Source organism: Mustela nigripes, chromosome X (assembly GCF_022355385.1).
Source record: "Mustela nigripes isolate SB6536 chromosome X, MUSNIG.SB6536, whole genome shotgun sequence".
NCBI classification, from domain to species: domain Eukaryota; kingdom Metazoa; phylum Chordata; class Mammalia; order Carnivora; family Mustelidae; genus Mustela; species Mustela nigripes.
The window spans coordinates 40,621,995-40,636,129 of record NC_081575.1 but is presented as its reverse complement, the minus strand read 5'-3'; the positions used below and the strand labels follow the sequence as shown (position 1 = coordinate 40,636,129).

At 37.6% G+C, this 14,135-nt stretch overlaps 1 protein-coding gene across 1 annotated transcript in view; it reads left to right on the top strand.

The window, feature by feature from the left end:
• Window positions 1-4,095: 4,095 nt before the first annotated feature.
• TBC1D8B (TBC1 domain family member 8B) overlaps window positions 4,096-14,135 on the top strand; it is a 56,041-nt gene continuing 46,001 nt past the window's right edge. The window contains exon 1 of the mRNA XM_059385376.1: window positions 4,096-4,359. Within this exon, the coding sequence (XP_059241359.1) occupies window positions 4,230-4,359 (130 nt within the window). The 5' untranslated portion in view covers window positions 4,096-4,229. The remainder of the gene's footprint in view (window positions 4,360-14,135) is intronic.

Sequence of the window (14,135 nt, the reverse complement as noted above, 5' to 3'; positions counted from 1 at the left end):
ATTTGCTTATTCTGGACATTTCACATAAATGGAACCATACAGTAGGTGTATACTCTTTTGTGACTGGTTTCTTCCATTAAGAATAATATTTCCAAGGCACATTCATGTTTAAAGCATGCATCAGCACCTCATTCCTTTTCATTGATGAATGATACTCCATTGTATGGATATTCCACATTTGGTTATCTGTCAGTTAATGAACACTTGGATTGTTCCCACTTTTTGTCCATTATGGATAATGCTGCTATGAATATGTGCAAGTCTTTGTGTAGATGTATGTTTTATTCTCTTCAGCATATACAAAGGAGAGGAATTCCATGTCACTTGTGAATTTCTTTTGATAACAGTTTGAGCAACAGACTATCATTACTCACATAATTATCAAAATATAAACTGATTAACAGTGGCAGGAGAAACATGTAGAGGGAGTCTCCAACTTGAGTGGTTTTCAGAGAGTTCATTTATAGGTTTAGCAAAAGTTCTGTATTATCTTACAAACAATCATAATGGTTCCCAGGCATTTAGAGACACGGTTGGGATGCAGGAACATTCCTTTTCCCTCACCCCCATCTAGTTTTGTTCATTTATTAAGTATTTTAATTAAGCTCTGTAACATCTGGAGAAATTTTATCACCCTAGGCTGTAACAAATATTGAGGTTTTTACTCATTGTCTCTTCTGCTCGAAGTGAATTTTTTAAAAAAAATTTTTAATTTTTTTTATAAACATTTTTATCCCCAGGGGTACAGGTCTGTGAATCGCCAGGTTTACACACTTCACAGCACTCACCAAAGCACATTTTTAAACATTAAAATATAAAAAATTTATTATTTATTTATTTATTTATTTATTATTTATTATGTAAGAAGTTTATTATGGTGGACTCTTTGACCTCCATAGATACATGTTCATTGTCCTCTACATTAGAGCTAATTTGGTGAAAAGATTGATAAATACCCCCCACTAGTTCTTTTTTCCTTCAAAAACCTATCATGAATATGAGACACTTGTGGACATACTTCAATTTTGATGGTTAGAGTGGTATATATATAAATAGGATTTAACATGGATAGCAGCAATTTCTCTTCAACCAATATCCTAGTTCTCAAACACTGCCTTAGAAAAATGTAATGGCCATGTCCGGATATAAACTTTTTTAAAAAAAGATTTTATTTATTTATTTGACAGAGATCACAAGTAGGTAGAGAGGCAGGCAGAGAGAGGGGGAGGCAGGCTCCCTGCTGAGCAGAGAGCCCATTGCGAGACTCGATCCCAGGACCCTAAGATCATGACCTGAGCTGAAGGCAGAGGCTTAACCCACTGAGCCACCCAGGCGCCCCTGATACAAACTTTTTTAAAAAGCAATTCAGTCATCTAAAATTCTTTAACAGGGCTTATTTTTTAAAAGGTGCCTATGTAGGTCTTAATGGAAATGTGATTAATTGCCCCGAAGTTGTTGTAGAGTTTGATTTTCAAATATCTAATTTGCTTCAATCAATAAACCTAAAACTTTAATGTGCCTACAAATTACCTAGGGATCTTGTTAAAATGCACTTTCTGATTCAGCAGGTCTGGGATGGGGTCTGAGATTCTGAGTTTCTAGCAAGCCTCCTGGGTGACACAGATATTGCTGGTCCGGGGTCCAGATTTTGAGCAGCAAGCCTTTAAATGGTTCCCCAGCAGTGCTCCACCTGTTTTGAATCTTACTGTTTCTAAACCTGCTAGGCAGGCTGTAAAACATCAACTAAGATGGTGAAATTCATTTCAAATAAGAATCCAGTAGAGTCTTTGAGAGCTTCAGCTTTTCCATGGCACAGGGTTTGGAATTGCTATTTAGGGTTTTCCAGTACCTATTTCCTATTTAGGGTTTTATCCAGTACCTATTTCCTATTTAGGGTTTTTCACATAGGTGTTTCAGGCTATGATGTAGAAGGTTGAGTCAGCTGAAATATTGACCGCTAGATAAATGAGGTTTTATCTCTGCACTGTACATTATTTCCATAAATAGGTGGCTTCGATAAATCAGAAAACAAGAATGGAAGCAGACAGATAAGGTGAGATGCTGTTAGAGTATACCCGGAAAGTGATGTGAGGCGAATCTGAAGTGGTGATAGGATGGGATGAACTTTTGAAAAAGAAGTAGAGCAGGGAGAGTAGGTGAGTGGGGGGGGGCGGTAATGATGGTGGTGAGACTCAGAAATTCAAGAATATTCCAAGATTCTTAGCTTGATCATCTTGGTAAGCAGTGGTGTTCTGAACTATGAGAACCTAGAAGGATAAATAACTTCAGGCAGGGGAAACATTGGAGAATTAAATTCAGCTTTGGACATGTATTTGAGGTATCTACATAGCATATGCACAGGTAGTATAGTGTCATGTTTTGTAGTCAGACAAATCTAGATTCAAACCCCAACTCTGTTGCTTATTTAGCTATGTGATCTTAGAAAGTTATTTAACTCCTCTGAGACTCCTGTTCATCTCTAAAGTAAGGATGTAAAAATGTGCAAGTTTATTAATAAGGATTAAATCAATATTATACAGAGGAACCATCCAGTTTCGGACAGCCCTTGTCACAGTTTTAACCATTAAGTATATTGGGGGAAATGTGGTTTTATGAGGAAGAAAATTAAAAGGAGAAGGAAAGGTAAAAGGGACGCCTTACACCTCTCTGGTACATTTACCAATTTTACCAGGAACATAAGAAATTATCTTCCTTAGTATATATCCAAATTGGGATAGCTTTCCCCAAAGATACATTGCAGTTTGGGCTCTGGGAAGATTGCCTCCTCCCATCTTTTCCAGAAAGCTGCCTTGGGACTTTTTACCACCTTTTAGCAATAGAGTATCCCAAATTGATCCTTTTCTCACCCCCAAGAAAAAAATCCCTCTTGTAGCACACGCCTGCCTCCCTTTAGCTGGCCCACATCTTGGCAGGTTTAAGCCAGAGACACTCCTCCAAGGCACAGTTCTTTGGCTCCATCTCGGCATCCCATTTTTTTTTTTTTAACGAAATGGCCTTGAGGCTTTATTCTCAAAATAGCACACCAAGAACCCCCTTTTTTAAATATACATTGCCCCCCAACTCCGTCTTGTTACAAAACCGTTTTTGAGTTCAGTGCACTGTTTAATTCTGGTGGTCTCACTTATTGAAATAAATAAAAACATCCCTCAAATATTTCCTCACTGCGATGCCATACAAATCACTGACCTCATTCACCTTAGTGCTTAAGCACAGGCCAAGGTACAAAAAGGTGAAGGCCACCCTGAAAGGGATTTTTTTTCCTTAAAGAGTTTAATAAAAGGGAAAAATGTTTATAAATTGTTTAGATCCTGAAAAGTAGAGTCAGAGAAGACGTATTCTGTGGCTGATTACAATAGTTAAATAAACAGATAGGGGTGGCAATGGGGAGAGGGAGGCGCCCATGACGTTAAGAAAATCCTGCGCATTCTGGAGATTTTATGGTCCTCCTGTATGCCCAGAAAGAACTTAATCTAAGATTTTGAATTAGACAAGGAGTTGTATCAGACGCTACTCACTGCGTGACCTTGGGTAAGTCACCTCACCCGTCTGTGCTCTTGTTTATTTATGTACGAAGCGGGAAATAATATCCACTTAGCAAGAATTCTGTGAGAATTACGTGAGATAATGTATATGAAATCGCTTTAGTGCAAAGTAAGAACTCATTAAATGTCAGCGCTGCAACTGCTGCTTCCCGGAATGGGCCGTTAATGACTCCAAAATTCCAGAAATTTCGTTTTCTACAGTTTACCACCCTCGGCTGTAAACGCATGGGAAGAAACAACACATTCATACCTGGGGCTCACTTACTTGAATAAAAACCTTTAAACGATAGGCAAAATACACTTAAGCGGTGGCGGGACGCTCTTTGAAAGCACCCCCAAGCCCGTTCTCATCGCTGTGGATTGTGGGAAATGTAGTCCCCAGCTCTCATTGTTTGAGCACAGAAAAGCGAGTAGAAAACTACAACTCCCAGGAGGCAAAGAAGCGGGACTATTTCCCAGTCGGGCGGTAGAGCTGTAGGAGGGAATTGGCAATCTCTCTGCCTACGTGGGAGAGAAGGGAGGGGTGGGGGAAGTGGAAAACCTGAACCCAAGCCGCTGCTGCCTGAGGAAGATTTGGTGGGAGGAGAAGTAGAGGGAAATACACGGGCAGAGGGTAAGGTGAGGAGGGCATCTGGGTCGCTGCTGCCGGGCGGCACAAAGTTCGCGATGTGGTTGAAGCCTGAGGAAGTGCTCCTGAAAAATGCGCTGAAGCTGTGGCTGATGGAAAGATCCAACGACTACTTCGTGCTGCAGCGGCGTCGGGGCTACGGTGAGGAAGGAGGAGGGGGTCTCACAGGTAAGCTGCGGCCGCCCCCACCCACCCCGGGGCCGTGCTCGCTGGTACTTAAAAGGCGGTGAGGGAAAACTTACTCGTCGCCACCCGCCGCCCGATTTTATACCCCGGGCGGAGGGGCTGGGGTTCTCCTCCCGCCACCACCTTTCCGCCGCTCTCCCTGAGTCCTGACAGTGCCTCACCCGGCGAGCCACTGCTCTTTGGGTGGGAGGAGGAGAGGTTGGAGGGGTCCTTTTTGAGGCGGAAGAACAATCAGAGGCGGAGAAGAGGATTTTAAGCAAAGTACCTGCCCGGTCTCTTCCCACGGGGGAGGGGGCTAATGACGAGTGTTAGTCCTCGACAGGTAGCATTGAGGCTGGTGACAGGGGCCAGTTCGCAGTTGTGGACTTAACTTTTTATACAGAATTCCCTATCAATAATCACCGTCCTGGGGAGTGCGGGTGTGTGTGGTGTGCGTGTGTGTGTGGGCGGGGAGGATGGTGAGGAGAAAGGGAGGAGCCCCAGTCACATCCTGAGGGATGGGCTTCAAATGAGAGATTAAGAAGGGGGTTGGTGAGCGGGTCGGAGTGGCGAGGGGCGAGGGATAGGTCTCAGAATTGCTGACCTCTCCAAATTTAGCATCTTTTACTTTGTCACCCCGTTTTCAGTCCTTGGGATCTTATTTCAGAGTAACCTCCGTAATTCGTTTCCCTCTCGGGGGTTTGGAGCTGCCCTTTCTTTCAAAGCCACGACCATAAGCAAACCGGTGAAACAAATGGAAGTTTAACTCTGGCCGCCTAAAATCCACCCTGCCTTCAGTGATTTGATTTGCAAATCCAGAACTGTCCCTTGGTCAAGTGTTGAAAGCCTCAGAGAATTTTATTTTGAGACCTTCCGTCTGGGGCGGAGGTATTCAAACTTTTGGACATGGGCGAACGCAGAGCTCTTTTTGGTGACAATTTGTAGTTTGGTATTGTGGCCTTGAAGTGGTGGGCCAGACTTCGTTTAGGCAGCGTGATGTTGCGGGAAGAGGGAAGAATACAAAAATCTGCATTTTAGTCCGTCCTCATGTCTTGTTGAATGGCATTCGACAAATTCTTTAATTTATTCAACCATAAACGCCTGCTGTGTGCCACATGGAATGCTACTGTACAAAGACAATTAGGATTCACTTCCCCGCCTTTGAATTCATTGCTCATTATCTGGATAAGGGGGGAGAGGGTCGGGTTAGAGGCAAGTAACCAGTAAACCAGGCAAATTATAATTATAACCAGTAACTAGTAAACAGGCAAATTATAATTAGAACCAAATAACTGAAAGGTTGTGTAAAGATTTATGGAGGAGATGGCATAGCTTTTCCTCTTCTGTGAAATGATGTCTACTTCAACAGAATTGAAAGGATGAAATGAAAGGTAATAGGTGCCAAATCAATATATATTGTTAAGATATTGATAACTGTGTGCTGTTCTTTCCTTTTCAAGGTGAGGTGGAGAGAATTCTGGGGTTCTACAGGATTTTTTTTTTTTTTTATTTTGCAAGATCTCTTCAACTCATCCAACTTCTAAAAAGACCCCCTTGAAAATATGGCAACAAAAATTGCCTTGTTAAACTTCAGGCTTTGTCATTTTCTGATTTTTTTTTTAATTACAAGTGTTATTTTGCAGAGGATCCTTTCCATTTAATAGATGGATATATTTTCCAGATTAACAGTTGAAAATCAATCTTGATAAATACCAAGTGACGCAATTTACCCTCTTCAGTCCATGGAGAACAGATCAAAGTATATTTAAAATAGATCTTAATAGCCCTGTGTTACAGCACAATATTTTGGTTCCCCATTTTATTTGACCAGAATTTTTATGGTGCTCTTGTTCACATTACCAGAGAAGTATATTTCACTTCATACAACTGTGTTCCTGAAAAATAATAGGTAAATCAGATTCATGAGAATCAGATCAGTGTAATGTAGTATGAAATAGTTTTTCACTTGTTGCAAATTTCCTTTAAATAATCATTCCTTGTTTTCTGTTTTTAGTTTTTCATTTGACATATTTTCTTAAAACATGGGCCAGTTGCACCAGTTTCTCTATTCCACCCACTCCCATGTACTCTTCAAATGCATATCTGTAGGATAAGAGATTTGTCTGCAGAAATAAACCAAGATTTCTATCACACGTGTATGTTGAGAATAGCCATAACCCCTAATGTGGTCAGTGTGTCTGTCTGCTTGTTTTACCTGTGGTATTTTCAAAATGCTTGAAATTTCCACATAAGTGCTGCCACTATATTCCATGTAAAGTAAGCAAAATGGGTCAGAAAGGAGCAGAGGTGTTTTTAAGGTTTGTTTGGTTCTTTTTGTTCCAGAGGAAAAGTGTATGCTGATTTTCATAACTGCTCAATTACTGTATTCTTACTTAAAATTGTGAAGCCAAGAGCTTTGCTATGCTTTACTGCAAATCCACATTTGGATTAGCTCTCACAGGAGTTTGACTGGGTGCCAGCATAAGCTTGCCTTTGTCTGTTTTGTTTGCTGAAATTCAAAGTTATGTCCTGCCCCTTTAAATGATTCCTTTATACGTTCTGTTTAACGGAGATAATAACCATCTAGAAATGTTAATAGTTATACTTTCTTTAAGATTTTATTTCATTGTTATGTGATAATTGGCAATAATCACCAGCAATGTAATGACTTGAGCTATGACTTGGTGAAGTTAGTTGACTCTTTTTTTTCTAATAATGGAATTGGAGCAGCAGAGAACTCTAGGGTGGTTATAACAGGAGACTGATATGTAAGTTAGAACTCCAAGGTCCTTTTCTAAATTTCTGAAACATCTCTAATGAATATCTGGTAGATTACTTATTTGGCTAATTTATCTTACTTAATTGTTCTGGTTCACAACAGGGTAGGATATCTTGTGGAAATTTTTGTTATACATAAAACTTATTTTATAGATAAAGTAATTTTCTTACATCTAGAGAAGTAATTCACCCATCTGGATTTTTGCAGGTATCTTACATTATCCTTTGATCCTCCTGGCTGATAAGGGTAATGACTTTGCTGTGGCATCTAAATTTAGCACCTGGCTTTATGTAATTGAAAATAATGTATGCATATTTGGATTGTTAAGCAGAAATCAACAATTTGCTCTGCTTGGTAGATTGGAACTACTACATGAGTGGAATTATGAGGCTGCATTCTAATGTATGGGAATTAGGAAGACCTGACAATCAGGAAGCTTTAATTTAGATTATTTGTTGAGACTATTCTTGAATATTCCATATCTGAAAAGTGTAAGCAGGTTCTTATGTGTTAGATTGATAATCTCCCTCAGTAGATCTTGTTTGGGGATTGTAGAACAAAACTAAAAAGTAAAATTTATTAAAATTGAGAAGTTTTAGACATTCTGTTTTCTTATCTCCTCTTTCATCTTGGCACCATTACTTTGGAATTAAATCAGATGTAAAAACTAGAACAAAGTAACATTTTAAATGAGCTTTCCATTTCAAAATGTTTTATGATATTTATATAAGCTTAACAAATCACCATATAAATGATTCATCATAATTATACACACACATAATAATAAGGTAGCCTTTTAAAGAATTTCTTAATGACCATCTGTCAAAAATATAAGGCTTTCTCTCTTTTTCCCCACTCCCAGCTCAAGGAGCCCATCTCTGAGAATGTTCTCACTTTTTCTTAGCAAACTATGCCTGCATTCCATGTTCACAAAGGAGCTATCTGATAAAATTTTTGGCTTCCCAGGTGCTTTATTATTGGGACGAGAGTACGCAAATGGTGGCCATGATATCACATTTTAGATAAGGAAATATCAACCCCCCCCACACACTGTAAATTAATAAATATTATTTTGACTTATTGAAGAGAAAATCCCATAGGGCAAACCTCAGGAGGACAAATCACACCGTGTGCTTCCTTCCTTTACTCCCTCCCTAGAACATTTTGATGCACATGAAATCAAGTAAAAAATTACAGTTGACCCTTGAACAATGTGGAGGTTAGACATGACAGGCCTCCCCACCCCCACCCTGCCATGTGCAGTCACAAATCCACGTATAAATTTTGACTCCTAAAATTTAACTACTCATACCCTACCATTGACGGGAAGTCTTACCAATAACATAAATAGTAAATTTACCTATATTTTGCATATTGTATATTGTATTCTTCCAATAAAGTAAACTAGAGAAAAGAGAGTGTTATTAAATCATAAGAAAGAATAAATACATTTGTATCATTGCACTGTATGTATGGGTAAAAATCTATGTATAAGTGGGCCTGCACAGTTCAAACCCATGTTATTCAAGGGTCAAGTGTACTTTATTATTTTCTTTTCATGTGTACTTTAAAGATAGCTAAAATTAACAACATAGGAAGGAACAGATGTTGTCGAGGATGTGGAGAAAGGGGAACACTTTTATGCTATTGGTGGAAATGCAAACTGGTGCAGCCACTCTGGAAAACAGTATGGAGGTTCCTCAAAAAGTTAAAAATAGAGCTACCCTACAATCCAGCAATTGCACTACTAGGTATTTACCCAAAAAATACAAAAATACTGATTCAGAGGGGCACATGCACGCTGATGTTTATAGCAGCATTATCAACAATAGCCAAATTATAGAAAGAGTCCAAATGTCCACCATCAACTGATGAGTAGATGAAGAACTTGTGGTGTGTGTGTGTGTGTGTAAAATGGAATATTACTCAGCTATAAAAAGAATGAGATTTTGCCATTGCAGTGATGTGGATGGAGCTAGAGAGTATTATGCTAAGCAAAATAAAGTCAGCCCAAGTAAGACAAATACTGTATGATTTCACTCATATGTGGAATTTAAGAAACAAAACAGATGAACATAGGGGGAAAAAAAGAGAGAGGCAAACCAAGAAACAGACTCTTAATTATAGAGAACAAACTAAGGGTTGCTGGAGGGGAGGTGGGCAGGGGGGTGGGTTAAATGGCTGATGGCTATTAATGAGGGCACTTGTTGTGATAAGCACTAGATGTTATATGTGAGTAATGAATCACTGAATTCTATACCTGAAACTAATATTGCACTGTATCTTAACTAGCTGAAATTTAAATAAAAACTTGAAACTACAAAAATAAAAAGTAATAAAGATCTCTTTTTAAAAAAATATTTAATTCGAGGGTATGTGCTATGGTGAGTGCTGTGAAGTGTGTAAACCTGGCGATTCACAGACCTGTACCCCTGGGGATAAAAATATATGTTTATTAAAAATTTTTTTAATTAAATTAAATTTAAAAAATAATAGTAAAAATATTTAATTCCAGTATAATTAACATACAGTGTGATATTAGTTTTAGGTGTACAATAGAGTGATTCAACAATTTTATACATTATTCAGTGCTCATCACAGTAAGTGTACTCTTAATTCCCCTTATCTGTTTCACACATCCCCCACCCACCTCCCCTCTGGCATTCACCAGTTCTGTGTATTTGAGTCTTGTTTTTTGTTCACCTCTATTAATTTATTCATTTGTTTTGTTTCTTAAATTCCACATTTGAGTGAAATTTATATAGTATTTGTCTTTATCTGACTTCACTTAACATCATACCCTCTAGATCCATCTGTGTGGTTTTGAGTGAGAACTTCATTGGTGGTCTTACCATGCGAAAGATGATCATTGTTACCACTTTTTCTTGGTAGTAGTGGAAGGATTATTGATTGCATAACTATAAGCCTCAGGAGTTTTTTTAGTTACCTGTTGATAACACCGTTTGTTCTCTCTTCCTTTCCCCTCCCTTGCTTGTTGCTGAGGTCTTTCTATAAGCATACAAGAAAACACTACTTACCTTCATTTAGGATCTTCAATCTTCAATCCTCAAAAGTTAAATTAAAATAATAAAGATGATGTGCATTATGTAAAGAGGGGCTTTTTTGGCTAAGATATTGGAAATTTATAATGTAAGTAGGAAACTGGTATTTGCTAGCAAGTGGCTTTCATTCTAATGAAAAAAAAAAGACTAAAAATTATGACATTGACCAACTTTCATTTTTCCAAACCCCCTGCAAAGCTGACCTTTCTCATTTAAAGAGATCTTTAAAAGTAACTTTTTACTTGATTTCATATGGATCAAAATGTTCCAGGGAGGGAACAGAGCATGGTGTACTTTGCCCTCCCAGGGGTTACCTATGGGATTCTTTTTGTAATAAGTCAGCTACAAGCCAACATCCATAAATACATCAATACACCACTGAGTTCATTGACTGCACTTGCCTCATTAACCCTACTGCCTTTGTTTTCCCTTATTCTTTAATATTTTTATGTCTCTATTGACCTGTAATTGTTTTATAAAGGCTTTGTTTCCTCATCTGTAAAATGGGAACAAAACTTGTCTTCCCTACCTTACAGCACTGTTCTGAGAGTCAAATGAGTTTTAAAACTTGTGAGCAACTATATAAACATCTGATATTCATTTATCCACTAATGGAGTGCCATTTTCTGTAGGGCCAAAGGAGCATCTATATTTATATTATTTTCCCTGTATTTACTTTTACCATGTTGTATACAGAAATTGATTTGGAGTACTAACATTGAATATGTTCAATCTGCAACGATTCCACTATGAAAGTAAAACACTGATAGTTATTCAATAATTTTGGTATAATAGTGATTATGCATTTATTATTTATAACCAGAATGATATACATGTAGTAGAATAAAATATCACAGCAACATTTCATTTTGATCTATGATTGGCCAAAACGTGGAAATTCTCCAACAGTACTTCTACAGATAAAAGCACCACTTGTCTTACTGAGTGATATTGAAGAATACATATAACTTGAGTCACATTAGTTATAGTTTTCAAAACATACTTGAATAGAAATGATTCAGCTGGTGAAAACCCATGCTTCTCGTGGACAGTTGCAGTTGTGGAAGGACTATGGATGTAAAGTAAGCTGCCCAAAACTAATAATAAATAAATAAAATTAAATAAATAAATAATAAATAAATAAAATAAAAACCAATAATAAAATAAATGGCAGTATAATGTTTACCCTGTTGGAGTACAACTATGACATGTATTTTATATTACATTTACCTTAGAAAATCTGCCCAGTTTTCCACCTTTTGCTGCTGCTATATAAGCACAAAAGATAAGAGTAAATTCCATAGGTGGTTGTAGAGGATACATTCATTTAACAGATACTTACCAAGTGCTTTCTAAAAACAAGCACTGTTTTAGGTGCTCGAGATAATAGCAAGTGAGCAAAACAAAATCCTTATTCTCATGGGGCTAACATTCTAGTTGAGGGAGGCAAATAAACAATACATGGCTGGTGGTAATAAGCCATATGAAGAAATATAAAATAAGCTATAGTGATAGGGGAGGAGGTTGGTATTTTAGATAAATTTGGTCTAGGAAGACCTCTTCAAGATGACCTAATAGCAGAGACCAGAGGGACTAGAGCATATGAAGCCAAGTGGATACTTGGAGGCAGAGTGAATATATATAATTCTTTCTAGGAATTTTGCTGTGAAGAGAAACAGAAAAATGGAGTAGTAGCTAGTTACTGTCCTGAGTATTGGGTATACAAATATAGTGAATAAAACAGAAATTCTCCCTTCACAGAATTCATAATTTAGTGGGACAGATAATAACCAAGTAAACCAGCAAATACGTAATTACTGGGGTAGTCAGTAATGATATCTGCCTGATTTTGGTGACTTAAAGTCATGAATGAGGGTTATTTGAAACCCCCAACACAATTTTCCAAGGCCAGTTCTGGTGTGAAGTATGCTTATCAGATGTCCTGTTAAATAATACAAGGATTCCTAAAAGCAGTGATTAATAACAATAGGTGGTATTCTGGTGGCAGTATTCCAACCTGACATCTGAAAAGCATTTTGTCAAAAAGCAGTTTCTGTTTGTTTTTGAATTAAATCAGCCAAATATGGAAACTAATAAAATCTGGGATGTGGTATGATAGAGAGAAATGAGAACACTCTAAGCAGGACAAATTATATGATAGCATAAAAGCAAAAAAAAGAAAGAAAATGGCAGTCATTGGGAACACAGCAAATATTCCAGATTGATTTATTTGTGGATGGAAATATAAGACTCAAGAAATAATGCCCTGAGCAACTAGAAAAGGTTGTTAAAAGGAATGCCCTCATCTACAGAATAGGAAAACCTGAGATAGAGAATTAAAGGTACTTGAGAATTAAACCTTTGTTGTTTTTTTGTCCCCACTGTTCTTTCAACTCCAGTCTAGATGGTCTTGTTTTTTTTTTTCCTCCCTTGCTCCAGTGTAAAGAAGTGAAGTTTTAAAACGATCACATTTGTTGATTTTTTTTAATCATTGTATTAATTGTCCTCTCGTTTTATACTAACCAAGATTAGGGTCAGCTTTAGATCCTCTAAGTAATGTTTATTTAAAGTGCTGTATCATTTGTATATCTAGTTTTCAAGTAAATGTCTTTAAAAGAATGCAGGGAGAGGGAAAACAAGACAAAGAAGAGTTATTTTTATTAACTGTTTTCCAAAGCTCTTAGTGTAAAGTTGGCAGCTTTGAAAATGCCAACTGTGGCTATTGGATTATTCTAAAATAAGCATTCACAGTCCTGTTTTAAGGGCTTAGTTCTGGTAGCAAAAGCAGTAGAACGAACTATACCCATAACCTCCACTGAGAACACTAATTTCTCTTCTTGGAATGCATTTTCTACTAAGTGTGTTGGCAGTTTACTAATTAGTTTGTTCATTAACATTTAATGAAGTTGAGATTATAAAAAATTCAGTAAAGGTATAGTTGTTTGACTTTGAAAACATGGCAATTTATGACAAGATATAGAATCCACTATAAAGTTCTAGCAGTCATTTCTATGGCCAAGATTTATAATCACACGTTTTATGTAGAATTGAAATAAAATCTTGGTAGTAATTTAGAAGTTCATTTAAATGACTCTTCTGCAACTAGAGCAGTGTTGCCTTACACAGTGCCCTCAATCTAGTTTGCAAGCAGAAAGAGACACTTGTCAAACTGAAGTGTCTGAAATTAGTACATAGATAATGAGAACCATCTTCAAGCTGTGGCTGTTTTAACAGTCTCTCCAACACTCATCTCTTGGGATCCTACCTGTTTGTCATTATCATTGACGTAATACAAAAAAGAAATGTTTGGGGCACCTGGGTGGCTCATTTGGTCCAGTGGCTGGCTCTTGATTTGAGCTCAGGTCATGATCTTGGGGTCCTGGGATTTAGCCTCCGTGTCCCCCAAAACGCTCAGTGGAGAGTCTGCTTCAGGATTCTCTCTCTGTCCGCCCCTCCCCCCACTTGCTATCTCTTTCTCTTTCTCTCTCTCCCCCAAAATAAACAAAGAAATCTTTTAAAAAATTTTATGCACAACTAATGAATCATTGAACACTATCCCCAAAACTAAGGATAGACTATATGTTGGCTAACTGAACATAATAAAAAAAATAAACAATCTAAACAATTAAAAAAATTTTATCAAGTTTGCAAATGTCTAAAACTTAAAAGGGATAGGGTGCCTGGGTGGCTCAGTCATTAAGCATCTGCCTTTAGCTCAGGTCATGATCCCCTGCTCTGCAGGAAACCTGCTTCTCACTCTCCCACTCCTCCTGCTTGTGTTCTGTCTTTTGCTGTGTCTCTTTCTGTCAAATAAATAAATAAGATCTTTTAAAAGAATTGAAAATGACAATTAACACCATAGATCAGTTATCTCAACACTGACTGCATCTTATATTCAACTGAGAGCCTTTTAAAACAAACTAAATGACCCGAGGAGG